Source organism: Balearica regulorum, chromosome 1, assembly GCF_011004875.1.
Source record: "Balearica regulorum gibbericeps isolate bBalReg1 chromosome 1, bBalReg1.pri, whole genome shotgun sequence".
NCBI classification, from domain to species: Eukaryota; Metazoa; Chordata; class Aves; order Gruiformes; family Gruidae; genus Balearica; species Balearica regulorum.
Window position 1 is genome coordinate 57,069,216 of NC_046184.1, and position 26,874 is coordinate 57,096,089.

A 26,874-nucleotide genomic window follows, 5' to 3' on the forward strand; every position below is an offset into this window, starting at 1 on the left:
CACGTATGGTCCATACCTCTCGCCATGCGCCTGGTCCCTCACCCGCTCACCAAGGAGAGGGGACAGGTGATGGGCAGTTCCTCCCAAAAGGTATAACACATTTTTGTGTTGAGGGCTGGTTATATACAGTCGCCTCCTCCTCTTGGTTCCTTCATCCACCCACCCAAAATGAAAGCACGAAGGATGACACAGATGAGTCTGGGTGAGTACAACTAGTTTTTATCCTCCCCCATCTCGTCATTTCTTCTTTCCTCTCCCTTGGCAGGAGAGATGGACTGGAGGGAGCTCCCCCCACAGTCACTGTCATAACGAACCTCTCTCAATAAAGTAACCCCCTCCCAAGCCTAAATATTAGGCTGATCCCACAGAAAAAGAAGCCCGAGGGGCTTCCCTCCAAAAAATACCCCTCCTATTTACAGTATTGCTTTCACTCGCAGCCACAGAGCAAGGGATGTGTGCCCAGAGCAAGGGATGTGTGCCCAGTCCCTCCTGGTGCATCCACGGGGCTAGCTGGTCCCCCTCTCCCATCCTCACCAGTTGTTAACCACCAGCAAGCGGGGGCAAGCCATGCGGAGGACAAGCCACGGGGACAGCCACTGTCAGCACAAGTCTGCTGGTAGGAGCAGGTAGAAACGGTGCCTATATACAGTAGAGAACAACTGCCCCCTCTTCCCTTTTGGGACCTGCAGGTCTATGGTTTCTACCCCTTCCCTATCATTGTGGGGCAGGTGGAGTCACGCTGAGAGGAGGGGAAGGACTGGTAACCTCGGTGTCCTCCCGATGAGATGTTCACACAACCACAGGCCAGACTTGTGTCCCATCCTCCCAACTCCTAAGGGTGCTACAAGGAATAGGCTGGATGTTCTGGGGGAGCACCTATAGATTTTGGACCTGCTCCTGATCTCTGCTACTGAGGCCAGTGTTGCATTGAGCAGGGTGGCTGCCTGAGAGACGGAGCTCCTCACGGCTGCAAGGTACACCCCATTTCTTGTGCTCTGAGAGATGCCTGTACTGGAGAGAATTGTCCAGGTGGCTATTGCTGAATTATTTCCCTTTAGGGACCATCTTCACACGTAGACCTTACTTCTATCCTGGAATAAAGAGTGTGCTTCCACAGGTGTGTCTTTACATGAAGCAAAATCATGAGGAGTGTGGAATGATGGCCATACGAGCTTTATCTGAGAGTCACTACTGCCACCTAGGTGAGGCTTTAAAGACAGCCAGGATCTGAGATACTGCAGAAGACGCACTAAGGTATAGGTCTATGTAAAGTACAGTAAGCCCAGTTTTCAGAGAGCTCAATCTGGCCCCGACCAATTCTCTTGCACACCAAGACCTCCTCCCCATCTGAGTGGGAGGCAAAGCGCAGCCACACGGGGCAGGACCCTTCCCCGCTTGGTTGCACCCCTGCGCAAGAGTCAGATGCAAACTGGCCATCCCAGCAGTGGTATTGCCTTCCAAGGGGAGTCCTGCTCTCTTCCTGTGTGCTACAAAGAAAGTGTCAGCAAGAGGCTTTGCACTATGGTAGCAGAGGAACAGAGGAGGGTTCAGCAGGACCTGAGGAGCAAACTGGCTTTCTTCTCCTCCTCCTGCCCAAGGTGAAATGGCAAAGCTCTCCTCTCCCCCTCAAACCAGTCCGGCTGGGGACGAGGGCTCTTGGGGCCCCCTAAAAGCCCACTGCCTCCATCCTTCCTCCCACTGGGACTGCACCTGGGGACCAGGGCATGTCTTCCCTCCTGCCTCACCAAACACTGGTCTGAGAAGAGTGGTGAGGAGGACGTACAGGCCAGGGGAACCACCTCCACCTCAATCCGAGGGGGCTGGGGAAGGAGTGACTCTCATGGCACTGCCCCTCTGCTCTGCCCAGTCTCTTGCTGTAACCTACAGATGTGCCTGTGGGTTTTGATTGTACCTGCAAATCTTCCTCCTTCCCCTCCCATTTATCTCTTTGTGCCCCCCCCCAATACCACTTCTCCCCAAACCCTCTAAAAATAAAGCACCCCTCCCTCACTAGAGGGTGGGAGAGAAAAGCCCCCCCCATCTTTGCACAGGAGATGCCCTGTCCCTTCCAGCCCCCCTCCACTCTTGCATGCCTGCATGCTGACTCCAACACCATCCCCCTCCCTGAGCCACCAGGCCCTCTGGCCTGGTTTGGATGCTCCCACATCTACTTCAGCCTTTAGCGACACCGTCTCTTCTAGGAAGGTCCCTGGTCCCTCTCACCCCCTTCCTTCTGCCTCCAGCACCCTCTCCCCTGCCCAGCTGGTGCCATCGCCCCTCTCCTGCCCACCAGACTGCCCTCCACAAGGCAAGAGGGAGAGGAGGGAAGGGGGGACCTTCCTGTCACAACACGGTGACAGGTTTTGGAAGAATTTGGTTCTGGCGGGTAGTTTTGGGGGGAGGAGAAGGAAGAGGTGATGGGGAAACCTTTTTTTCTTTTTTTTCCTTTTTTAAAAACGATAAATAAAAACAGATGACCCAGAAGGCTGGAGCATAGCTGAGAGCCACCTCTTGTGCCACTACGCACGTGTCTGGTTTGTGCCTCGGCTTTCTGCCGGCAGCGGGAATGGGGGGCAGAAGGGAAGGGGGAAGGGAAAGGGGCATCGGTGGCTCAGTAGTTCTGTGTTTGGTACCCCTGTGTCTCGGTGTCGAAAGCATCTGCTGGAGGGGGCTGCTGGTACGTCCCCACCGCGTCTGTAGCATCTTCCTCGTTCGTGTAGGGAGCATAAGGCATGCCGGAGTCCTGGCTTGGGTCCATGTAGTCCTGGGAGAAGAGGGCCGAATCGGCACCCAGCCGGAAACGCTGATACGCCAGGAATGCCTGGCCCACCTTTAAGGGAGGAGGTGGAGGGAAGAGATGGGAAGCAGAGAGAGGAGGGGAGAAAGAGAGGGGGAACGTACCGAGAAAGAGAAACAAACAAAAGTGGGGTTAGTAGTGGTTATGGATTAGTGTGCAAAGCCCACCTGGAAGATCGCTGGTGAAAAACCCTCGAGAACAAGGAGGTTCAGACTGCCCCACAGAAAGCGCAAGCCCACCTGGAGAGAGGAGGGCTGGGCAGGGATGGCTACGTGCCCAGCTGGCTGCGTGCAGGCTGCCGGGGCTCCCTGCTGCCTCCGGGATGTGCTGGGCACCTCCTGCCCAGCGGTGGGGTTTCACCAGCATGGCGCAGGTCGCAGAGGCTCAGCGATAAGCCTGCGATTATCCCATTCAGACCCTGGGAAAGGCAATCTGCCTCAGCTACACCACAGAAGGTTTGTCTGCCAGGCTGGATGTATGCAGCCATTCTGCCTGCAGAGGCCAGGAAGGGGAGCAGGATTTGACCTGGAGTAGCGAGGTAGTAGTCACCCCCCATAACCCCTTCACTGGCCGATGTCTGTACGGTGCGGCACAGACCTCGAGAAGGAGCAGCAGGAGGCATGGCGGCTGCTTCCCAGACCAGGCAACAGTTAGCAAATATACTGCTGCCTCCTGCCCCAGGCACTGCAGGCAGGACGCCCTTTGGTGGACGGAGGGAGCCCAGGCATGGGGTTCAGCATCGTGGACCCCAGCAGGCACGGCTTGTCATTCCAGAGCATCCCTGATAGAGGTAAGCAGTCTAGTAGGTGATGGGTTAGAGGTTTCTGGGGAATGAGGGCTGGGCAAAATGGAGGAGATACAGTGGTGGGGGCAGAGGGCATCTCCTGGCTGAAGTATTAGGTCTGAGCAGTCACCAAAAAAAAGGCACAGCGGTTTTATGCAGCATTAGTTAGTGTACGGGTGAGGGAGAGAAGGGGGCAGAGGAGGAGGAGAAATTGCCAGTTCCAACTCCCCAGAGGGGACAACCTCTCCCCTGCCCCCCCCATTCAGTGGACACCCCACTCAGGCTCAATGGCCCACCTCTTCCCACCCCACACCCTGCAGTGACCACACACCCATGGTCAGGGCGTTGGAACCGTCTGTGCTCAGTAACCTCCTCCAGCTGCAGCCCTCTACCCCTTCCCCCAAATTCCCCCGTCAGCGAGGGGCACTAAGGCAGCAAGGATGGCGAGTTAGGGAACAGGGTGTTGTATTCTTCCTGAAAAGTAATGTCTCTGAGTCTCCGGAAAGCCAGAAACGTGAGGAAGCCCTGTGAGGAGAGAGAGGGATGTGGGGAGGACAATCAGTAAGGAAGAGCAAACCAGAGTGTGTGACTGAAATAAAAACCCCAAGGGACCAGGGAAAGAGGATGCCTATTCAGCCACTCGCAAGCCCGTGCATTGGGGAGGACCACTGCAGCTGGTGGCACCTCTGCTGAGGACATCCCTCTCAAAAAGGGTCCTGGGGGATCCCTTGCAAAAGCCTTGCTCCTTGTCACACTTTCTGCTGGAGCTTGCAAGGGGCTTTCGGCAGCACTCGAGATCGGGCACAGCTTGTGTAGGGGACACACACGCTGCTGTCCCTTGTCCCCACTTGGTGCCACCTTGGTGAGGGTGCTGACCACACAACCTTTTTTAGCCCCTCCTTCCTCTCTGACAGCTTCGTGGTCTTACAGCACCCCTCCTACCTGGCCCCTACCCAATGCTGAGGCCCGTAGGGAGAGGAGAAGATAAAGCCACAAGGACTTATGCATGGAGACTGGCCTAAAATGGTTTCCTGCTTGGCACTATCCTGTCACTTCAGACAAAAATCACTCGGGCTTGGTGCTTTCAGAGACATGAGGAAATCGTGGGGGATATTTATATTGCACAGTATAGTTTTTCCAGGAAACTAGCAATAAAGAACTGCCAGGGAAAGGGCAGTCTTAAAAGCCAGCACCATCACCTTCCTAAGGTGACCCAGTGAGGCGGCGCTGCAGTCGTGGGTGCAGAAGAGAGCCCAGAGGGACGCCGATCTCACAGCCTCTTGTGGCCACTGATGACATTTCACGTGATGGGAGCAAAGCAGGGAGGGAGATGGGTGCAACCCCCAGCCTGGAGCTCTCTTCTCTGCTTAGGGTCTGTGAGGTGAAAATGCTGTTAAAATCCTCTGACGCACAGGGAAAATGATGCCTGGGCAGCTGGCTTGTCCAAGGTCATATTAATGGTTTGTCAAGGACACTCCTTACTGGCATATAGGACCCTCTTTCCCATTGTGCTTATTAATGCTCTAGCATCTTCTTCCATGTAAGTTTTTGAGTCCCAAGTTTACCTCCTAACCACCTCCCCTCCTGCTCTTCCTTCTCAGAAGCCATGTGAACTGAGATCTCAGAAGGAATCACTCTTAGCCGGTCACCTTCCATCCCCCACAAGCTAATATAGTGCAGAGGACACTTAATCCAACATCATGGCTGCTGTACTCACCCAAGTGAAGATGGAGAAGAACGAGAAGGTGATGGCTGCTCTGGCTGCATCCCCTCCCTCATTCATTGGGTTGTCCTCTTCTTTTGAAGCTTGCCACTGGTTGGTCAGAAAGCAGAAGCCAACGAACCAGAGGAATGCCAAAAAGGCTGGGATGGACCACCACCAATATGCCAAAGGGGAAGGGAAGAGACGTCAAGAAGGAATGTGTGAACAGAACATAAATACATCATGTTTCTCTGGAAACTTCAACCCTACGAGACCTACCAGTGTGTTGCAGATGAGGCCAAGCTCTGACTGCGCGGCCTGTCCAAGCCCAAGCAAGCTGGCAGGCTGGCTGACAGCTAAATTGTCAAGGTGACAATAGGTGTCTGCAGAAAGTACCTCAGGAGAGTTCATTTGCTTACGTTTGGATTGATCACAGGACTTGCATTTGGCCTTGGGGGGGAGCCTGAAGGGCTTCCAGTACAGGAGCAATCACCTGGGCTCTGTGAAACAGCCACTGCTTCACAAGCCTGTCCTGCAAGGACAAGCAAAGAGCAACTCCTTCCAAGGGAGCTGCAGGAGAGTGGGAAGCAGCCAGCCTGCAGTTGCACAGAGACCAGCTTTTGCTCAGGACAGCAGAGGCTAAGGGACTCACACTGGGGAAAGGTGCTGAAGGATCATTAACATGCTGCACCCCTGGGAAAGGGGTGAAGGTGGGGGGGAGCCCTGAGTCCAGACTGGCAGCTGGTGGGGAGGAGTGGGACTCTTCCTCTTTGCCAGGCGCAGCCAGATACCCAAGCAGCGAGGGAAATGGGCATTCCTAAGTGGGCAAAACAGGGATCGGTCCTTCCCCTTACCCCTCCCCTTCCCCTTCTTCTGCCCCTTCCCCTTCCCCTTCTTTTGTTAGCTGTACACAGGACTGCTGTGTACAAATTCAGATCCTGCAACTGATCCTGCCCTCGCTCCACTCGTGGCCCCTTTGACAAACCGGGGGTGGGACCCTGATGTGGAGAAGTTTGCCTGTGTGGCTGGAGAAAGCCAGGAGTGCGACTCGGGATCGCAACGTGAGAGCAAAGCGCCTGCTCATGATGCTGCTGACTGGCATTACACATGCACGTACACATGCACCATCACTCCGTCACTTCAACGCACTACTGGGGACAGAGAGACCTAACTATAAGTTAGAATAAGCCTCGGGGCTGGATGAGGTCCAGCTATTTGCATGGGGAATGCCAGGTAACCTCGGAAGACTGGTTTAGTCAGCCTGCATGAAACCCTCAATGGTTTTTTATATGAAAATATATAGGGATCAATCAGCTGGAGCTGGAAAAGAAGGAATTACCATCTCCAGAGGCATCAACACTTGGCCTTAGCAAGCACAAGCATGCAGGGAGGAAAGACCTGCTGACCCTAAAGGGCTCCCTGAGCTACACCTATGGAGAACAGCAGAGAGGCATCAGCCAGATTGGCTGAGAAGAGAAAGGGAAAGAAAAGGATAGAGAGAGAAAGTCTGAGAGAGTAAGGAACCCAAAGACCCCCCTGCTAGCAGGGACCTGGCCTGCGAGGCAGCAGAAGCTCCCTCCCTCTGCCTTGCCGGCGGCAGAGAGGGGCACTATGGCCAGCTGGCCAGGAAGCTCACCTGAGACTCCGATGTCCGAGAGCACTGCCTTCTTGCGGTCCTTGACGCTGCTGATCTGCGGGAAGTAGGCATCCAGAGCCAGGTAAAGAAGGCAGCTGAGGAAGGTGAGGACACCCACGGTAATGCCATAGTTGCAGGCATTGCGATTGCGGTTGAAAATGCAGTGCTCTTGTGTCTCGTCGGGGCGGTTCACGTACCCTTCATTGACGATGGAGCCGAACACCACGATGGAGAACACCTGGTGGGGAGGGAAGGCAGGAGACACGTCAGGGCAAGCCCCATCTCTCTGGACCAGCACAAAGGAGCAGAGCTTTGCAGGGGACAGACACCTTTCACAGGCACCTCTCTGCTCTGCTGAGCTGCCGTCCCGCTGCCTTGCCTGGGCTGTAGCCACGGGGAATTTACTGGGGAGATGGTCTCATTTTATTTCTGAGGATTAACTTAAAATAGGACACTTTTAGATTGAGCCTTTTTATCCATCTGATCTAGAGTGAGGTAAAGCAGTTGCAGTCTGGAGTAAAGGTGGCTTCCCACAGACACACAGGGGGGCAACATGGAGTGTAAATTGGGATATGGTTTTGCTGCAGCTGCCTGTGTACGACGGCTCCAGGTAGTGGGAATCCTCTTAGTCTGCACTCATTCTCCCACCCACTCCTTTCCCTTCTAGGAATTCATTGTTTCTACCACGCATTTGTTCACTAATTTTATCTATCCAGCTACTACGCTCTTTTCCCCATCCACTCATCCACCCTCCCACAATCCGCAGCTCTGCAGCTCTGTTCTGCTGTGCTCCCGCTCTCCCCATCTCCCTACACATCACACACCTCTCTCCACCAGTCTTCCATCAGCCCAGCCCATGACACCACCTATCCTTCTGCCCACTCACCCGTACAGCGACATCACCCAACCTTCCCCAAAGATTTAATGGGCCAAACATCTTCCCCCCAGGTCCACCTGGCAGGGCCACCATGAGTCCTCCCTACCCGTCACCACCACTGCCGCTGCATGTTATTTTAAATCAGGTAGAATTAAGGATGAGTCCAGGTAGAAATGCCGTAATCCGCAGTTGCTGGTCTAATCTTTGCTCACGGGCTTAGCCTTCGTCACCTACCACAAGGCCGTCCCTCTTTGACACAGCAGGTTCACCAAAGCAGAGAGCTATTTACAGCAGCCCCAGTCCTGCATCTCAAATGAACAGCTTCCCCTCGCAGCCACAGGAGAAAGAGGGGAAGATTAAGGCGGCACATACAGATTTTTCTTTGCAGGGCATCCTGAGACCCTCAGTAGGAACAGCTTGTCTGGAGGCTGCCTGCAAGGGCCCCAGGCAGACAGAATCACAGAATCACACAACGGTAGGTGTTGGAAGGGACCTCTGGGACCAACCCCTCTGCTAGAGCAGGATCACCCACAGCAGGTTGCACAGGATGGTGTCCAGGCAGGTTTCGAATCTGTCCAGAGAAGGAGACTCCACAACCTCTCTGGGCAGCCTGTGCCAGCGCTCGGTCACCCTCAAAGTGAAGAAGATTTTCCTCATATTGAGATGGAACTTCCTGTGTTCCAGTTTGTGCCCATTGCCCCTTGTCCTGTCACTGGGCACCACTGAAAAGAGTCTGGCCCCATCCTCTAGACATCCACCCTTTAGATATTTATAAGCGTTGAGAAGATCCCCTCTCGGTCTTCTCCAGGCTAAACAGACCCAGTTCTCTCAGCCTTTCCTCATGAGAGAGATGTTCAAGTCCCCTCATCATCTTTGTAGCCCTCCGCTGGACTCTCCCCAGTAGTTCCCTGTCTTTCTTTCACTGTATTGTGAGTCTCTGCTTACTCATTTGGGATGAATGAACTTCTGTAACAGCCTCTCTCCAGAGACACCTCTGTTTACTCTGCTCATATCCTGATACACGTCTTCCCTCTGCTTTTATCTTTGGGTTTGCTGCTGGCCTGGAAGAGCTCTCATCTGCGAGTGAAATAAAGACAGGAATTGAAACCTCAAGCATGGGGTGAATGTACATATGACGTGCACTAGGATGTCACCAGAGCACTCTGCTAGCCTGGGAGCTGTCTGAGGAACGGGAGCCTGGTACCCTTGGAACCACCACCCAGTCCCCAAGGAGAAGCAGCACACAAGAAGATGAGGTGGGCAAGTCTCCTGCAGGGAGTGGAGGTAGGTCTGAGGGTTTGCTAGGTCAGAAGGACCCCAGTACCACTTAGCTCAACGGGAGAGCACATGGCAGACAACCTCAAAAGTGGAGAAACAGCTTTGTGAATGCATAGAAAATTAACTGTTGATTAATACCAACCTGATACACCATCTATCCAATCCACAGCACAGAGCTCTGCTGTTTGACCCACGGCATCAGGAACCAGAGCAAAAACCTTACTCATGGTCCCCGACAGCCCTTGGGCAGAAACTCAGTGCTGACCACATTTCAGCCACCAAACTCTAACAAGTATCTACCGACACCAATATTATTTTTTCACCCCAAGGCTCAGAACTGGGTCACACATGGGTTGCTGACATTGGGCATATTTTTGACACACTAGAACAAACTAAAAAAGCTGGAAGCCTGTGCTCCTAAGCATGGTGACTGTATATGGATTTTCTGAAAGTTCACAAGAGCTTTTTAAGCTGGGAAGTAAAACAACTGTTTTGTCCTCCTTCTCCTCCTTCTTGAAAATCGAGATTGATCATACTTTGCAGAAATTATCCGTGAAAATGAATAAAAATCTCTTCTGCTTGAAGCAAAGGTCTGGTCTTCAAAATTTCAGCCTGAACAGTTTGGAAAGGCAGTGGAATTGCACACAATTACAGCCAGGCTCTTTCAGTGGGAAGTCTCACACACCTTCACAACGGGCTGGGCTGACCGGGCTGCGCAGGACACTGGCAGTAACACTGTGTTCCTCTAACCCAAGGGGGAGCCGACAGGCTCCTGACGTGACATCCCAATCTTCTCTTTGGAAGATGAGAAACAGCCTCAAAAGTGGCATAGTCTGGTGTTCGGTTTTGGTTTAGGGCTCAAAACTGGCAAAATGTTGATTCCCTGAGTCAGGTCAACACTTGCAACAAGCTGTATTGTGAGTCTCTGCTTACTCACTTGGGATGAATGAACTTCTGTAATGGCCTCTCTCCAGAGACACCTCTGTTTACTCTGCTCATATCCTGATACACATCTTCCCTCTGCTTTTTGGGTTTGTTGCTGGCCTGGAAGAGCTGTCATCTGCAAGCGAAAGCAGCAGAATAATTCCTTTTTGCATTTGCTCTTTCATACCTTTTTATGCTGGCACGTTGTCAGCACAGGTCAGTCATGAGACCAGACAGACATCTCCCTCTCCCTAATTTTCAAGCAGAGGTAGCATTTCTAACTTCCTTTCTCCATCTTCAGTCAGACAAGATGCCACAACTTCTCTCCTCTGAAAAGAAACCTGTTTTGCAGCCTGGAGGTGCCCACGGTATGATTTACTGGCGAGCATCTTATTTAAGATGATCTTATGAGTTTTCTGGGAAGATTCCACTCAGGGCATTCTCACTCTTGAGCAGAACAAGTTGCTGCAGATGCTTATCTTCTGTGTCCTAAAACAGCCCAAACTCCCCAAAATACTCTTTGTCCTTAGGAAAGCCTTCTGTGGACCAAAGCATAGTGGGTCAAGGGATGTCTCCTTCTCTCCTCCATGTTTTCCTCGCCACTGGTATCAGCTCTGGTACATGCTCCACTCCCCGGCAAGCCCAAACCAGAAGTTTCAGACCAACAGGCAGAGCTGGACAGCAGGAGATGAGGCAATCGTTGCTGCTGCTGACAGGCAGCGTTGCCTGTTTTATCCCTGTGATGTCTGTACCCAGAAACTGTTGGGACAGGTGCACAGACAAGCAATTTTCTAGAAAAAAATTATAATTATGAAAGCCCGGATCTCGCAGCCGTCAGGAGAACCTGTTGCACACTTAATCCATGGCAGCTACTTCCTTTTGGCAAGGAGGTGGGTGGATGGAAGCTCACGGATGTAGCAAGTCATCTTAGAAAGAACAAGTATTTTGTATTTTCTTGATTTCACAATCTGTGCCCATGCAAAGATTATCCAGGCAGCAGGTGCAGTATGAAAGTCTGCCTGGATTATAAACAAAGCACCAAGTTTGCAAGGATAAAGCATTTATGTTCCCGTTCCTATCACCTCTCAAGAAATGCCAGCTACCAGCAGCACGGCACAAGCCTCTTCCCCCTGCGTTACCACTGCTTGTTCTCTCTACCCCCAGCTGGCACAGCAAATCCTCACCGCACAAAGTCTTGCCTACAGCCACTAATAAAATGGTCCAAAATACGCAGCCAGTTGTTGCAAAGAGGAGGCAAGGAGAAGATGGCGATAATCTTCTGTCTGAGCACAGAGATGCAGGGAAGTGACTTGTCCGAAGACTGACAGGAGGCAGACGTAAAGCACTCCTTCCCGACGCTCCCAAAGGCAGCCCATCCTTCCGCTCTGCAGAGGGAGATCATTAGCCGCTTTCCTGTGCTCAGTGACAAAAAACAGCCAGCCATCCCCAGCTTTGTGCGCCTGAGCGGCCTCATTTCTTCAGCGAGGCTGCTTAAGTCAGTTAACGGGTCTTGAAGTACCTAGATTTTTAGGGTGAGAGGGTTTCCTTAAGCCTCCAAGAGCAATGTTAATTGGGTAGGCATGCAGCCTGTCTGGAGGTGCGCGTTTAATAAGCAGTAAGATATTCAGCTACACTGTCAACTAGAAAAAGGGACAGAAAACAACACTTGGAGAACATCTGGCCAACTTAGCATTGCTGCTGGGACCCGGCTTTTCTTGACTACATCATTCCTTAAACATCACAGTCACACAGTTGTTGCAATGATTTTCCTAGACTTCTGTTTTCATCAAAAAGTTCCGAGACACCAAGCGGAACCCAGAGCCAGGCACTTTGCAAAGCTGACAGAGACAGAGCAACTTGCCAAAAGATGCGGCAAAATTAACTTAATGCTAGGCGCTGGGGGGAGGAGACAGGGAGAGGCTGAGAGTTTTCCTCCCTCGGTTTCTTGAGGGGCTCGTGCTGGCCTTTACAGGCATTTAAGAGCTCACTTCAGCAATAAAAGTGCAGAATAAGCAAAAGGCTGCATCCCACCATAAAAGACTTTTTTTTTTTTTTTTCCCCCCTCTCACTGAACTGGGGGATCTGATTTTGCCAGAGGCAAAGGTGAGCAATGAACCCTCAGACGAGAGGCTCTCCATTCCTTCCCCACCTCCCCAGTGCAGGCTCAGCCCTGCAGAAAGCCAGGCGAAACCTCCTGAGCATCACGTGAGGCTTTCCACCACGCTGCCCGTCCCCAGCCGCGCATCAGACGCTCCTGAGCATCATGTGACGGATGCACAGCACAGCCAGCCTCCGGCGGTGCACTAGGATTTTCCTGCACCTCATCCCAGGAGTTTGTCACGTTGGCTCCTGAATTCATCCCCTGAGGTCCCCATGACGGTCATAGCGGGGATGAGGCTGAAGAGGGTTTCTGTCGGGCTGTCTGCTTGGGCTCGCTGCGGTGCCCTCCGGTCACAGGCGCTGTTGTACTGCATGTTGCCTCTCCCTCTCTCAAACCCCCTTTTCATTCTGTTATACAGAGGAAATAGTTTGGTGACATAATATTCCTTGTGGGACTTCAAATCAAATCCACCTTGGGCAGAACGAAGCAATAACCGCTTCTGTGTCTGATCTGGTAATGAACAGGAATAAAATTGTTTTAAAAGAAAGCAAGAGCAGGGAAGAGTGCAGACGATAAACTGGCAGAGATGATCTGGCTTTCATTTTCATTCAGCCACTCGCAAATGGAGTCTCTGGAAAGCTTTCGACAGCCCTGCACAGACACAGATTATTATTATTATTATCATTAAATCTACTTGTATTTAGTTCATTTTGAAGAAAACATATGCAGCTTTTGATACGCATGGGACTGGCAGCTTGGAAACAGGTGGCCTCTATTTATTCCCTCCCGCCAGCACCATGAGGCAGCGAACGACTCCTGCCCACGGTCTCGATGGCGTGTCTGAGCCCCATGCGGGTGCTGGAGGGGACCAGCCTCCCCGCACCCATTTGTACCCGATTCCCGTGAGCGTGGGACGGGGGAAGAGCACGGGTGTGCCAGCACCTCCCTCCCAGCTCGCCCTCCCTGGCCAGCAGCCACGTGGCACCAGCAATCTAGCCAGGGCTGAGCCGGAGCAGGTGACGGAGGGAAGAAAGGCTCCGCATCCCTAATTCCTGCCACGGGATCTGGGACAGGCATTTCTCACCAGCCAGCTTTTTTCACACATGGTTTGGCAGATGAAAGTCTGGCCATTAACCCTTCTGCCTCCCTCCAGACCCGTGCTTGGGAGCCCTGGTTCATCTGTTCCCCCGCAGCAGCCCAAGCCCCGGGCGATGCTGGGGCACCCCGGGAGCCAGCAGCCAGGAAGCCTCCAACAGCAGCCAGGCTCTGGCTGAGCAGCTGTGTGTGTCCCCCCAGGAAGGGAGGAAGAGCTTTCCTGTGGGAAGATGTCCGCTGGTGTAACAGGGAGCTGTGTCCCAGAGAGCGACTTCAGGAAGCTCCATCCCATCCTGCAGGTCTCACGCTCTTCCCATGGTCAAACAGCATCTGCTGTCCCACCACTCCTAGTGACAGCTCCCCATGGCCATATCTCCATGGTGGTATCCGGGTCCTTCTGTGCTTTCAACATGGTCCCTACATCACCAGGTCACTGCTCAGCAAAGTGACCATCCAAAAGTCACATCTTTTTCCATGAGGAAGAGTTCAGTTTTCTTTCTAGCAACACACCTCTCCATCCTTGGCTATGCAAAACTAGATGGAGAACCTGCTCCTCTCACCGCCACACTAGTCCTCTCTGCTGCCTTGTCTTGCCACAAACATTGAGACATCTCTCATCACCATGCAGTTTCTTTGCTCTTCACCTGTGTGCCTCTCATGTTTTGAAACAACAGATTACATACGATAGTCTGGGTTTTTTCCTCTCATATTTCTGACTGTCTTTGGACTGTATGTGCTATTTCTCAGATTTTTATCTGGCAAATTCCATTAAGGAGAAATTTCTTCCTGCTCCAAGATCTTTCCTGGAAATGTTATGCTGGAAACAACGTGACCTGCTGTATCCAACCCTGAATTTCCAACCTGAATCTCCAACCCGAATCCAACCCTGCGGCTATGCACATTTATTGTTCATCATTGGCCTCTCACTCAATCCCAGTGACAGCAATCCCAAAAAAAACCTTTTGAAGCCAACACAGGGAAGGGTTCTCATGAAGAACCGTACCTAGGGCTTGTCTCAAAGCTGCATTTCATCGTGCACCAACGTATCTCACACGCACGCAGCCAGCGAGCACAGTAGCTGGGGCAAAAATCACATGGAGGAGCAGAGGCAGAGAGCACAGCTATGATCCAGGAACACGGGGAACATCTCAGCTAAATTTAGCAGGGACAGAAAGAAGGTGGAGGCCACAGCTGATTTCAGACTAACACGGCCCCTGGGCTCTAAGGCTCGGTTTAACTGCCACCGCAAGCCCACGCCGGGTGTCCTTTCTGTACGGCGAAGGGTGGCGTGGGGGGAAGAGGCAAGGGGTGCCATAAGCAGGGGGCATCAGCATGGTAAGCCAGGACCCACCAGCAAGGCAGGAGACAGGGCTCCCTGCCAGGCCAGGGCTTGACCCCATCCTCCAGCTCATCGTGGTGAGGCTGGGGACATGGTTCCTGTCCTTCACCTGCCTTGTCTGCTCAGCCGGGGCTGCCTGGGACGTGCCGTGCCTGTAGAGACAGGGTACGGCGCTTCCCGTCCTGGCTCGAAACGTCTGCACGCTCCCACAAGCCAGGCGACATGGTGGCAATGGCAGCAGGTGATGGAGGAGGAAGTGGAGGGCAGGCAGCGCCTCTCCTCACCGAACCTCCCTCGGAGGAGCAGTGCCCTTGGTGTCAGAGAGAGATTTGGTGTCTCAATCCGTGTGGCAAGTTTTAATGGGCTGCTTTGCCTGCGCGGCTGCAGCTGGAAATACTCTCGTTCAAGCCACCTAGCTGGGCCTGCTTCCAAAAAGCAAGTTACTTTTGCCTTGTTAGGCTTTTACATCGAGCAACTCTTCCGTTTCTCCAGCGAGCAGGTTTCCAAGCAGTCAGGAGCGCCTGGAACAACCTGTTTCAATTAGTATTTTACTTATTTATGGCGTCAGCGCTACATCCAACGCCCGCGGGTCGCAAAGGAGCCTCCCAGCTCCCCCACGCCGGCTGCGCAGAGCGCTGCGGGTCAGGGCGCGACGGGATTACGCAGGGATGTGCCCACGCTCGCCTGCTTTATTTCAAGAATGATCCTGGAGCCACGCACCGTAGCACAACTGCAGCTCGGTGTGGGTCACCTAGCTCCACTAGCTCCAGCTGTTGGCTCATCTAAGCAGGCTGAAGACAGGTCCATATATGTCAAGGTGGTAAAAAACCCACCCATGCACCCACGTCTCGTCTGCTGTGGGGCACCAGTTGCGCGATGCAGCTCAGCCCAGAGCACGCCTCTGCGTTGCAACCGGTGGCAAGCGAAGTGGCACTGCGTGGAGCAATGCCTTGAAAGACCAGGACTCAGAGTAAACCCCAGCCACCCATTGCAACAGGACAAGTTGCTTGTCTTCTCACCACCACCGCTGGGAATAAAGAGGGAATTGTTCTGCCCTTCCCCACAGAGAGGTGAGGAAGCCTCTGGGATCTTCCAGCAGCTCATTGCTTTTGTTGTGCAAGCCTCAGTCTAGCCAGACTGGACAAGTGACCTCACTGCAAGGTCCAGATGCCCTTGGAGGCATCCTCAGCAGGTATGCTCAGGAGGGACTGCTCCATAGGGCTGCCTCCTCACGCTACGAGGTGCTGTTCATCCAGGCAAGTGTATCTGGGGCAGGCAGCAGCAGAGAAATGGCTCACGCTGAGGCTGACCATCCAGATCTGACACGGGTGATCTGCAGGACCACCATCACTTGCCAGCACCGATGCCAGGCAATCTTTCTATAGGAAGATGCATACTTCTTCTGCTGTGCCTGACCTTCGAAGCACCCAAGAAACCTGAGCTGCCTCACAACACTGTCACGGCAGACAGATGCTCCAGAATTGCTAACCTCATTCCCTAGGTTAGCATCCTCCTTGTCAAACCTATCCCATCTCCTCCTCAGCAAGGAGCAATATAAATAACCTTCAGTCACCCCATCTGCTCCTGATCCTGCAGCTCTCCTTGGAGATTTGCCGCCATCTCAATTGGGCTGCAAACTCCATGGGCAGGAGCCAGTTTTGCTGCCTGTTGGTAGAAAGCCATACGCACCTCCGTGCCATCATAAAGTCTGCTAAAAGGCAGTGTGACCCGAGCACAAGGTCACTGCCTGGGGGAAGTGATCACGAGAATTTCTGCTCTCAGTGAAAGCTCATCACGTGAAACGGCCGGAAAGGAGTCTCCAGCTTGCCCCGCGGAGATGATGGACCACTGACTCCATGAGCAGAATAAAGGCAAATGAGATCTCAAGAGATGGAAGGCAAGGTGCTTCCAGTGCGTGCTAGAGTGGGTGAAAGGAAGGACTCTCACAGAGACCATGGGGTGGTAGAGCCCTTCGCCACCGTAAGAGTTTGCCTCATAGAGCCTGGCGATAAAATGGCTAAGTGCAGATGCAATCACAGTCTATAAATACACCCAGGGGAAAACACCATTTAAACTGAAGGGCACAAGAGCACAAAAGCAAATGGATTAAAGCCCAGCCATGAACAGATTTATGGTGGAAGGCCCTAACCATTGGAGCCACTGAACCCTTTCCCAGAGGGAGTGAGAAGGGCAAAAATTCCATGAACCAGTCTTTTTTTCAGCAAAGTTCAAGCAATTTATGGAAAGGGCCATAAAGGGTCTGACGCTTGTGACAGCCTGAGATAGGACTTCAGTGCCCGTGAGGACCCCTCTTGGTCTCAAGTTAAAAAAAAAGACCAAAACCACAACTAAATATCTGGGGTAAGCTTGTGGCTCCCTGGCTTTGCAGAGGGAGAGATGCTCGGGAGGACAGACAGGACCAAGCCGGTGGAAAAACAGGAGAAGGAACTCGTATTTTGTGAGAGAAGAGGTGCACTCACGATGGCCAGGTCAGCCTCCCTTGCTGGACCGCTGACCTGGAGCACCTCCAGCTCCTGCAAAAGGACTTTAATTTCCATGGCCAAGTGAAGTGCCTGGGGTAAATCCTGTCCTGTCCTCTGTCAAGGTCAGATGGGCAGGGGGAAACGATGCGGGGTCCCAAGGAGATGCCAGCCCCCAGGAACTGCTCCTTGCCTGGGGAGATCTTGTGGGGCACGGAACTGAGTTCAGTGAGTGAGCCGACAGCGTCTGAGATAGTCCAAAACAGAGTAGGTGCCTAATTAAAAAATAAACATATTTCCTGTTCTCTCTCCCTCACCTGGTGCCTCTGGGAAGCCAAAATCCCGCAGTGCTCGGATGAAGGGGAAAAAAAAAACAACAAACCACCAGACCAAGAGGGAGAGAGAGAAAGAGGAAATCCTGCCACAGAGATTAGCAACGGGAGAGCTTTTGTAGGTCACATCACGTCCATCATCCCCGAGCATGCAGGCTGGCTCTGCTCCACCCGCCCGGAAGTGGGGGGCACACGTACCCCCTTGCCTGGCGCCCAGAAGCAGCCACGGTGCGGCCAGCCCGCTCCCGGCATGATGTGCTGTACCGTAAACAAACCCGGGCAGATGGATGGACGGACAGACCGCCTGCATTAATCTCATCCTCAGCTGTGCTGGGGCTCTCTGGCTGCCCTCCAAGTCACATCACCCAGAGGGGACATCCCCCACCCACCCACCCACCCACCCAGCCGGGAGCACAAGGGCTGCCTCCCCACTGCCCGCAGCAAGCCGGGCCACCTTCCCTTTCCTTCTTCATTTCGTGTGCCTGGCACTGTTTTTATTTTATTTTCCCAAAGCCAGCCTGACACCTCTCCTCCTTGCTCTGCTGCGCATGTGTCTCCTCCGCTCTCTCTCCCTGCCCTCCCTTCTCTGCTCCTGGCCGAGACCTCAATCTCTCCCCGCCGGCTCAGTGCTGCAGCTCTCGCTCCTTTAATCCCAATGACCTTCTTGCACGTACGCGCCGGCCCCACGGGCAGCCATGGGATCAGCGCCATGGGTAAAGGGAGAGACCTTCCCCCTGGCACCCTGCACCCCCCGCACGGCCCCCTTAGACCCCCCTTTCCCCCTGTCCCCTTCCCACAAGTTACAGAGAGGAAAGCATGACAGGGAAAGGAGCTTGAGGGGGGTGGAGGACGAGGATAAAACGCAGAGCGACATTGAGCCCCCATAGCCCCCCCCAACTCGCCCTGGCATGGCCAGAGCCCAGCACCCCCAAGCCCCACCCACTGGGGAGCCATGCCAGAACTGCAGCATCACCCCTACTTCCCCCCCGTCACCCCACATCCCGCTGCCTCCCTGTGCCAGCCATAAACCCACCAGCATGGGGAGGTGGGGGGGGGGGAGCAGAAGACCCCACCACCACCCCCAAAACAGCAGAGAGGGAGAAGGGGTCATGACCCAAGCCGGCTCACCCCTTCCTTCCCCAGGGAAGAAACCCCAGAGTGCTCTCACCCCATATGGCCCTATATCCATATATACAGATATATATGTACATCAGTGTGTGCACACATATATGTGGGTATATATGGAGATATATACATATGGAGATATATAAGCCCAGAGATAGATCCATATATCCAGACATACAGGCCTATATATATGAAGATATAGCCATAAATGCTTATGGAGGCATATACATATATATGTGTGTGTGTGTACAGATCTAGAGGTGTGGAGACATATCAATGGGCATATGCATATCTATATATGTGGATACATATGCATACACAAGCATATATATAAAATATATGATACATAATAGCATGTAATTACAATAACATATAATGGCATATAAGATATAATGATTATATATCTACACACAGGTACGGAGAAAGGTCGGGATTGGGGCCGGTGGTGGCCGCCCCCCCGGAGGGAGCCCCGCGCCCGCGTCCCCCGCAGCCCGGCGGGACGCCCCCCACCCCGGTGCCGGGGGCGGCGGGACCTTACCCAGGAGAGGAGCCGCAGGAGGGTGTACGGCTGCCGGATGAAGGCGTGCGGGTCGAAGGCGCCGCCGGCTTTCCCCGCTCCGAAGGCGCCCCCGTCCATGGCGGCGCGGGGGTGGGCGGGAGGCGGGCGGGGGGCTCGGCGGGCGGTGCCGGGCTGCACCGAGCCGTACCGGGCTGAGCCGAGCCGTACCGAGCCGAGCCGAGCCGCGCCGAACCGTTCCTGGCAGCCCGGCGGCGGCGGCGACGAGCCGCGCGCTCCCGCCTACGGGGACGCGCCGTGCCGGGAGCGCGCGCGCGCGCACACACACGCGCACACACACACCCCCCCACACACACACCCCGCCCACGCCACATCGCGGGGTGGGGAGGGGGAAGGGATGGGTATGACTGGGGAGGAGGCGTGGGGTGACCGTGGGGCAGCAGTGTGAGGAGGGGGTGCTTGGGGGGCGGGTGCAGCATGGGGGTGTGAGGGGTATGTGAGCACCTCCCCAGTACAGAGGCACCCCGCCACCACCACAAAGGGAGAGGCAGGCAGGGGTGCTGCCCCGCTTTGTTTTGGTAGGGCCTAGGAGAAGTGCAGGGCCAGCCCCCCATCCGCCCTGTACCCCCGTCACCCCTCTGCCACGTCACCCCTCTGCCACGCAGCCCAGTGTAAGTATTCCATCGCTTGCAGCCCCCACAGAGGGGTGAGGCTGCCCCCCTGGGTGACACCCGGTTATCCCAGGGGAGCAGTGAGTGGTGCTCCCAGGGTAGCACCCCCACCGGGCGCCTGCCCCCAGGCAGAGGTGCCTGGTGAGCCTCAAAATCGCCCTGCGGCAAAGCCTCGGGCTCTCATTTCTAACATCCCCCACCCTACAAACACCACATCCCTGGGAGGGGGCAGCTAGAAAAAGGCCCTTTGCAAACACGGGCAGTCCAGATTTTGGGGACACCCTCTGACTCCGGGAGGCAGAGACTGCAAGATACGGATCTCGCACCGCCGTGGCTGCTGGCACAGCCAGGAAGGGATGCCCCGGGGAGAAGCCTTAGGGGCGGCTCAAACTCCCGGGCCTGCGCCTTTTGCGGAGAGTAACCGCGTACCAGTGATCCGCTGGCTTCTGCAGGGTCCCTGCTAATCTATACTAATAGCACCGAAATTAAAAGCAAGCCCTTGGGTTGTAACGTGGTTCCCTAAGCTCAGCAGCGGAACCCAAAACCATTTTGAGTTCGCGTATCTGCTTCAGCCTGAACACAACTGAAGCCCAACTGCTCAAATGCTTCGGCTGAGCAGAGACGCTCTGCACCACGTTTCCACCGGGCATACCACGGGACATCTCTAGCTCTTCATTATGGAGATACTCAACCCAAACCAGGCAGCAGCTTTGCTGGAAGCAGCCGGCCGAAGGGCGAGGTGGGAACGCTGTGAGCGCTCTGTGAGGTCTTACAGCACCAGGACATTTTCAAAGGGCCCAGAAATACAAAACTCCCCATGTTGAAAGATAAAACCCCATGAATTGGGGGAGATGAATGAAAGAGGGGAGATAAATGAAGAGGGGAGAGGTTTGGTTTTGCTAAATAGGTGTTCAAAATGCTCCGGTGTTCTGGAGGAACAGGGTTTGGACCTGGCCAAACAAGCCAGGTACGCAGCAAAACCAGCTGCTTCCGCTCTGGACCCAGGCGGAGTGATGGTGCTGCACCCCACCATCAGCAGGCAGGCTGACAGAGCAGAATGACCGGCTGGATGACTTACGTCCCGCTTGCCTCCGGGTCACACTTACGCAGAGAGCCAGGTTAGCAGCAATCGAGCAAAGGGCGGAGCAGTGGGATGGGGAACGTGCTTGAACCCCCTCTAGCACCATTTCATTCCGCCCGAGTCCAAATTTATTTTCTTGGCAGAGTCTACGAATCGGCTCCGCGACTCGAGAGCTCAGTGCAGGAGCAAGAGGCAAATGTATGGGAGAGATAAAAGAGCATTTACAGCCCACCCTTGGTCTCCCATTAGGAGTAGTGCCCTAAGAAGTGAGCAACCACCCCTTGTCCTTTGTGGGGCACCTTCTGAGGGGCAGGTTGGAGGGAGGGGATGGGGACTCTCCACCATCACATCCAGCCATAGAATCATAAAATGGTTTGGGTTGGAAGGGACATTTAAAGGTCGTCTAGTCTAACCCCCCCCTGCAATGAGCAGGGACATCTTCAGCTAGATCAGGTTGCTCCGAGCCGCGTCCAACCTGATCTCAAATGTTTCCAGGGATGGGGCACCTCTGTTTTGGGAAGATAAGCTGCAGTGCCAGCAAGGCTGGACCCTCCAGTTTGTACTGGTTCCCTTCCCGCTGTCTGCCAGGTTGGGGCCGACAAGCAAGTGTCCTCCAAACGAAGGACCTCTCGGTCTGTAGTGGCTTTTTCACACAGATTTGCATGCAGAGTCCCTCCAGCAAAACCTTCAGCCTTGGGTTTTACTTAACCTGCAGTGATCGGCGTTGGGGAGGGGAGGTGGAAGTATAGCCAAAAAGATAGGCCTGTAATGAAGGCCTGCTTATATTATACATAATAAGAAAATGTAGCCAAGAAGAAAGGCCTGTAATGAAGGCCTACTTGTATTATATGTGATGAGAAACTATTCATTATTACTTTAGGTAGAAGGCTAACAATTCTTAGTAGAAGGCTAACAATTCTTAGAATGAGCACCTGCCACACATCATGAGAAAAAGGAGGAGCTACAAGACACTTCAAGGTCCTTATGTACGTACTTTGCAGAAAGGGAGGACACTAATTGCCTCCAGCAACATCCTTATCTTTCTGAGGCGTATAGCAAGCAATTACCAACACCGAAATACTGAGAAACTAGGGGAAAGGTAATTTGGGCCAGGGTCCCCACGACCACCGGCCCATAAGCCCCCTACCCAAATTATACCACCGACTCAAAAGATAGAGGCGGAGAAAGGAACTGAGCATGCCTTCTAGTTTGCATACTAGGCAGAGAAATATGAACCAATTATTGGAACGGGGAGTGTACCACTTTGTAATCTTTGTAACATTTGTGTATAAATATGACAAGAGAACCAGCATTAGGTGGGCCTGATTAGAGGAACTATCCTCCTGACACCCAGCGCTGCAATAAAAGGAAATGCCTGCTTCTTAATGCTAAATTGGTGTTAAGGAGTTTTCTTTTATTCCCGAATTTCGGTGACAGAAGGTCTCTGGGAGTTGATTAAGCATGTTTAACACTTGGATATGCCCTCCTTAATTATTTCACGCTAGCTGGGTAGCCAGCCTCCCTGCACTGAATGGCTTAGCTCTCTTACACCTGCATGGCTGGCAGCAGGATTTGGGTCTATAGGTGGTGTTTGCTCAAACTGTTTAATTAATGTTTGCAGTAACTTGATATAACCATAACGTGCAGCACATACATTGTGTGTTACAGGTCAGCATCCCTGCGGTGGGAATTCCAATGGGTTCCACGTGGTGCCACGGTCCCTGGCAGGGAAGGAGGGAGGAGGCAGGGCAGGAGCTACCCCTGGGGAGCACCAATCTCCATGCAGTGTTAGGGGTCTCCCATCTGGGTGTTTTGTCAAACACAACCTTCCTGTAAGCCCCAGGGAGATCCTGAGGGCAAACACCAGGTGCCTGGTGCGTGGGCAGCTCCAGCCCTCCCAGCTCTGGGTACTGCCATCTTCACAGGCTTGGGTTTCATCCCCTTTCATACCACAGGCAGTGGTGGATTAAGACCCATGTTCTTTATAATAATGCAGATTTATGTTCTTATTCCCAATTAATTCAGCCTCTGCATGTGGTGGGAGTGGATCCTATTATTCAGCAGTTCAGGTATTTTGCACAGATAACATCGTGAATATATCTAACACCATCTCAACCATCCAGGGGCTTTGTTGGCTTCCTCAGTTTGCTCATGTCCTGCATCCTCACCCCAGAGAGGGGCTGTAGGTAGCAGGATGGATGTGGCCATCAGCTGAGCTGCCTGGGCTCTTGGGTTTACCAGCCGTGTGGATGCCTAATGCTGTGCCAGTTGTCCGAAGCCTGGGTTCACCTGGGTTACTTACCTCAGCTGAGGCTCCCAGGCTGACCCAGAGCCAACATGACGCCCCAACATTCTGACCGAGCAGCCAGGAGTGATTCCTCCAAAGGGACCGGCCTTCGGCTGCTGGAGCATGGGCTGGATGAAGCCCTCGGCTCTCCCAGCTGCTGGGTGTGCGTCCTGTGTCTCCAGCGACGTGAAAAAGTGGGTGCGCATCTCGCGAGGCCGGGAGGGCGCCTGCCCCTATGCAAACCCATGGTGGTCCTGAGAGACTTTCTTGATACCTCCTCATCTGGTCTCTAACCAGCCCAGCCCAAGCGGGCAGCTCTGCCTGGCCCCGTTACCCCCTCCCGCCCCTCACGTGTGGGTCCACTCCAGATCCTTTGGGGTGGTCCTCCTTCCCCCTCCTCGGCCAGGAGGTGCGGGATTTCTGGCCAAGGACCGGAGCCGCTTCAGGGGACGTTTCAGCCAGAGCCGTGCATCACATCAGCTGTCCCGCGAGGTGCTCACAAAGTTCCCGATCCAGCGAAGTCTGAGGGAGCTTCTTCAGCCGGGCCCTATCCGATTTCCCAGCATCGATGGAAGGAGAGTGAATAATTTATCTCCTGTCCTCCAGATCCCTCCCTGTTCAGGTTTCACCTCGGCTCTGCTTTGCCCCTACCCCAAAGAGACGCTCCGGTGCTGGCTCCCATGCGGGCGAGTTCCCAGTGTCACCGAAATTCGGGAATAAAAGAAAACTCCTTAACACCAATTTAGCATTAAGAAGCAGGCATTTCCTTTTATTGCAGCGCTGGGTGTCAGGAGGATAGTTCCTCTAATCAGGCCCACCTAATGCTGGTTCTCTTGTCATATTTATACACAAATGTTACAAAGATTACAAAGTGGTACACTCCCCGTTCCAATAATTGGTTCATATTTCTCTGCCTAGTATGCAAACTAGAAGGCATGCTCAGTTCCTTTCTCCGCCTCTATCTTTTGAGTCGGTGGTATAATTTGGGTAGGGGGCTTATGGGCCGGTGGTCGTGGGGACCCTGGCCCAAATTACCTTTCCCCTAGTTTCTCAGTATTTCGGTGTTGGTAATTGTTTGCTATACGCCTCAGAAAGATAAGGATGTTGCTGGAGGCAATTAGTGTCCTCCCTTTCTGCAAAGTACGTACATAAGGACCTTGAAGTGTCTTGTAGCTCCTCCTTTTTCTCATGATGTGTAGCAGGTGCTCATTCTAAGAATTGTTAGCCTTCTACTAAGAATTGTTAGCCTTCTACCTAAAGTAATAATGAATAGTTTCTTATCACATATAATACAAGTAGGCCTTCATTACAGGCCTTTCTTCTTGGCTACATTTTCTTATTATGTATAATATAAGCAGGCCTTCATTACAGGCCTATCTTTTTGGCTACAATTCCCCCCTTTTGAAACTTTTCAGATCCTTTCAGATTCTTGTAAGTTTCACCTTCACCCTTTTCTATCAAAGCCATATATAAATCAGTAGATACATTAGCAGTACTTCTAGCAAATGTTGTGAGCTGTATCATGTGCTTCATCACTATCCAAAGTTTAATATACAAAGCTGTAGTTAAAACAAAGCCTAATAAGACAAGCAAAAGCAATACAATAACCGGATGCAACATTTTGTTCAATAGTCCAGTAGCGTTAGGCGACCATCCAAACAGAGTGTCCCACCACTTCTGCTCCCCATCTTCCTTCACTCTTTCCAACACCTGATGGATTTTCTCAATATCGTGGTGGATGGTTATCAATGTTTTCTGTCCGTTTTCACGAGCTTTCTGCAAAATTTCCTGTAGGTCTTGATGATGTAAAAGTTCTCTCACAAGTGTTAAATTCATTCCTATAGGGGTATGTATTATTTCTTGAAAGAGGGTATAGTGAGACTGCAGTACTTGATGTGTTGTAACAGGAGCTGAATAGTTAAAGTCACATCCCTGAATATTAGTAAAATTACAAACACAAATATTAGATTGATTACTGACTTCTATAGTCATGTTATCAGCAAAAATCACGTCACACATAGTCCTTATACACACACACCCCGTCCCTATATATACAACCAGAGTTTGCAGGGTTGTATATACGTTGTTTGGACGTATTTCAAAATGACAAATATTTTGTTCTGTGTCCAGACAAGTATCTTGGGCTTGAACTATATTACTCTCACAAATAAACCCTTGCTGTTCATGCACCGTGCAAGCATCCACATCAACTGTTTGCCAAGTATCCCCTTTTTTCTGGGCCCACACTTTATGTTCAATAGGATAAAGTATAGTTCCATTCTTGTTTAGTCCAAGTGCAATTACTGGGTATATAGTATGTACTGAGGCATTTCGTATAGTCAGTACAAATGCTGTGGCACTATGGTTGGTGGGATTGTAGGTGAAATTCACTAACTGCCACCAAGACTGGAATTCTTTTTCAAATTCATTTGCGTTATCCCAAATGACCTTACGGACTTCACTAGGTAAGACCCCTTCTTGCCCTTCTCTAATGATTGCTGAGGCCACCGACTGGACCCATAGTTGGGCTTGAATACAGCTAAGAGCTAACGAGATATTACTTTGGGCAGTGCCGAGGGCCTCCAGGATTATCTCATGGTCATTCTCATTAATTTGTTTCCATTGAGGCAATATATCTGATAACAGCCACTGATTTGCCCCTAAAGCTGAAAGAGAGGATCGAAGAGGATGTTGTAATCCTTGCACGTCCTTAGTGGCAGCAGCTAACTTATTGGCGAGGACTTCAGCATCTATACTGTTCAATATTCCCATTCCTGTTCCCAAATGTGTTCTACGAGAGGTGGGAGTCCGCCCATGTAACCAGGCCAGCCATCCCGTATGGGCTGTGTTCAAGAATGGGGAACATGAGGGGTTTAGTTCGGCAATATTGATTTGTAGGGACAACTCTACCCTTTTAAGGGAATAAAATGAATTTAATAAGATTTGTTGTTGTCCCACATTTTTAATGACATACGGACCAATGCTAAAAGTAAATGGAGTCAGTCCAGAGGGTCCAGTTGGCACAGGCCTAGATATTTTGGGAGGGTTTAGACTAGGGGATCGTGTCACGCTAGGTTCGGTAACGTTTATCTTAAATTTAAATGTTAATGCCACCAATTGATCACGGACGCCTAAGCAGATTACGTACACAGATTGTACCAAAGTAAAATTGTGCCAACAATCTAAGGTACTAGAAATACATTGGGTTGTAATTTGACTTTCTCCTATACAAGATGTGGCCTTATGTACAGTGATCTTATTTGCCCTCTGATGTGTAGATCCATTTATCATTCTACATCCTATTTTAATTTCTTTCCCTACTTTCCCCTTAATTACGGGAATTTTCCCACAATGGCCATCCTCCAAGCCCCATTCATTTTCTGAAAACACCTCAGTTCCATGTATTACCACTGTCAATAAGGTAGCTTTGCCTACATTCCCCATTATACCAGTATGTTGTTTGTGGGCTTGAGACCACAGCTCCTGTTGGTTTCCTTGACTGGAGAGCAAAGGAACTGCCAATAATACCCAGAACAGGACCATACCTGTCCCAACAGAGCAAGACATCTTACATATTCGACATCATACTTTTTCAAACCCGATTCAATTTGATTTTTAGAGGTCCTTCCATAGTTACTTGCCACTGATCCGGGGGGGCTTTCTTAACTCAGGTATAGTGGATCCATGGTTCAATTCCTTCAACCTTGATTGCTGTGTAGGTTGTCAAAAGAATCTGGAAGGGGCCTTTCCACTTTTCCTTTAGCGGTTCAGAGTTCCAAGTCTTTATGTAGACGTGGTCACCAGGCTGGTATGGATGCACAGGGGTATCAAGGGTCAGAGGCTCAGAT

General features: G+C 52.3%; 2 protein-coding genes across 4 annotated transcripts; both read right to left on the bottom strand.

The window, feature by feature from the left end:
* Positions 1–2,487: 2,487 nt before the first annotated feature.
* SYNGR1 (synaptogyrin 1) lies at positions 2,488–19,299 on the bottom strand. 3 transcript variants are annotated; one of them, XM_075752321.1, is made up of 4 exons: positions 19,009–19,299; positions 6,920–7,157; positions 5,299–5,444; positions 2,488–4,106 (listed from the first exon to the last, which is right to left on the bottom strand). In XM_075752321.1, exons 1-4 carry the CDS (start codon positions 19,105–19,107, stop codon positions 4,008–4,010), a joined length of 582 nt encoding a protein of 193 aa, XP_075608436.1. In that variant the 5' UTR covers positions 19,108–19,299; the 3' UTR covers positions 2,488–4,007. The 3 variants fall into 3 exon arrangements, with proteins under 3 accessions (XP_075608436.1, XP_075608443.1, XP_075608427.1); XM_075752328.1 differs by having other exon boundaries at positions 2,488–2,830; positions 19,009–19,263; XM_075752312.1 differs by having other exon boundaries at positions 2,488–2,764; positions 19,009–19,262.
* A 2,854-nt stretch (positions 19,300–22,153) lies between these two features.
* On the bottom strand, positions 22,154–26,609 carry LOC142600094 (uncharacterized). The gene is made up of 3 exons (XM_075742911.1): positions 26,599–26,609; positions 24,512–26,054; positions 22,154–22,183 (listed from the first exon to the last, which is right to left on the bottom strand). Exons 1-3 carry the CDS (start codon positions 26,607–26,609, stop codon positions 22,154–22,156), a joined length of 1,584 nt encoding a protein of 527 aa, XP_075599026.1.
* Positions 26,610–26,874: the final 265 nt, after the last annotated feature.

Bases quoted from the DNA above. Each gene is read 5' to 3' on its own strand.
- LOC142600094 (XM_075742911.1), bottom strand. The intron at 22,184-24,511 runs GTATCTACTGAT...ATCAACTCCCAG, and splicing joins TTGCTAGAAGTACTGCTAAT to AGACCTTCTGTCACCGAAAT.
- SYNGR1 (XM_075752328.1), bottom strand. From the start codon at position 19,107: ATGGACGGGGGCGCCTTCGGAGCGGGGAAAGCCGGCGGCGCCTTCGAC. The intron at 5,445-6,919 runs GTGAGCTTCCTG...GGTCCATCCCAG, and splicing joins CTCGGACATCGGAGTCTCAG to CCTTTTTGGCATTCCTCTGG. The intron at 2,831-5,298 runs GTGAGTACAGCA...CCTCCCTTAAAG, and splicing joins TCTTCTCCATCTTCACTTGG to GTGGGCCAGGCATTCCTGGC.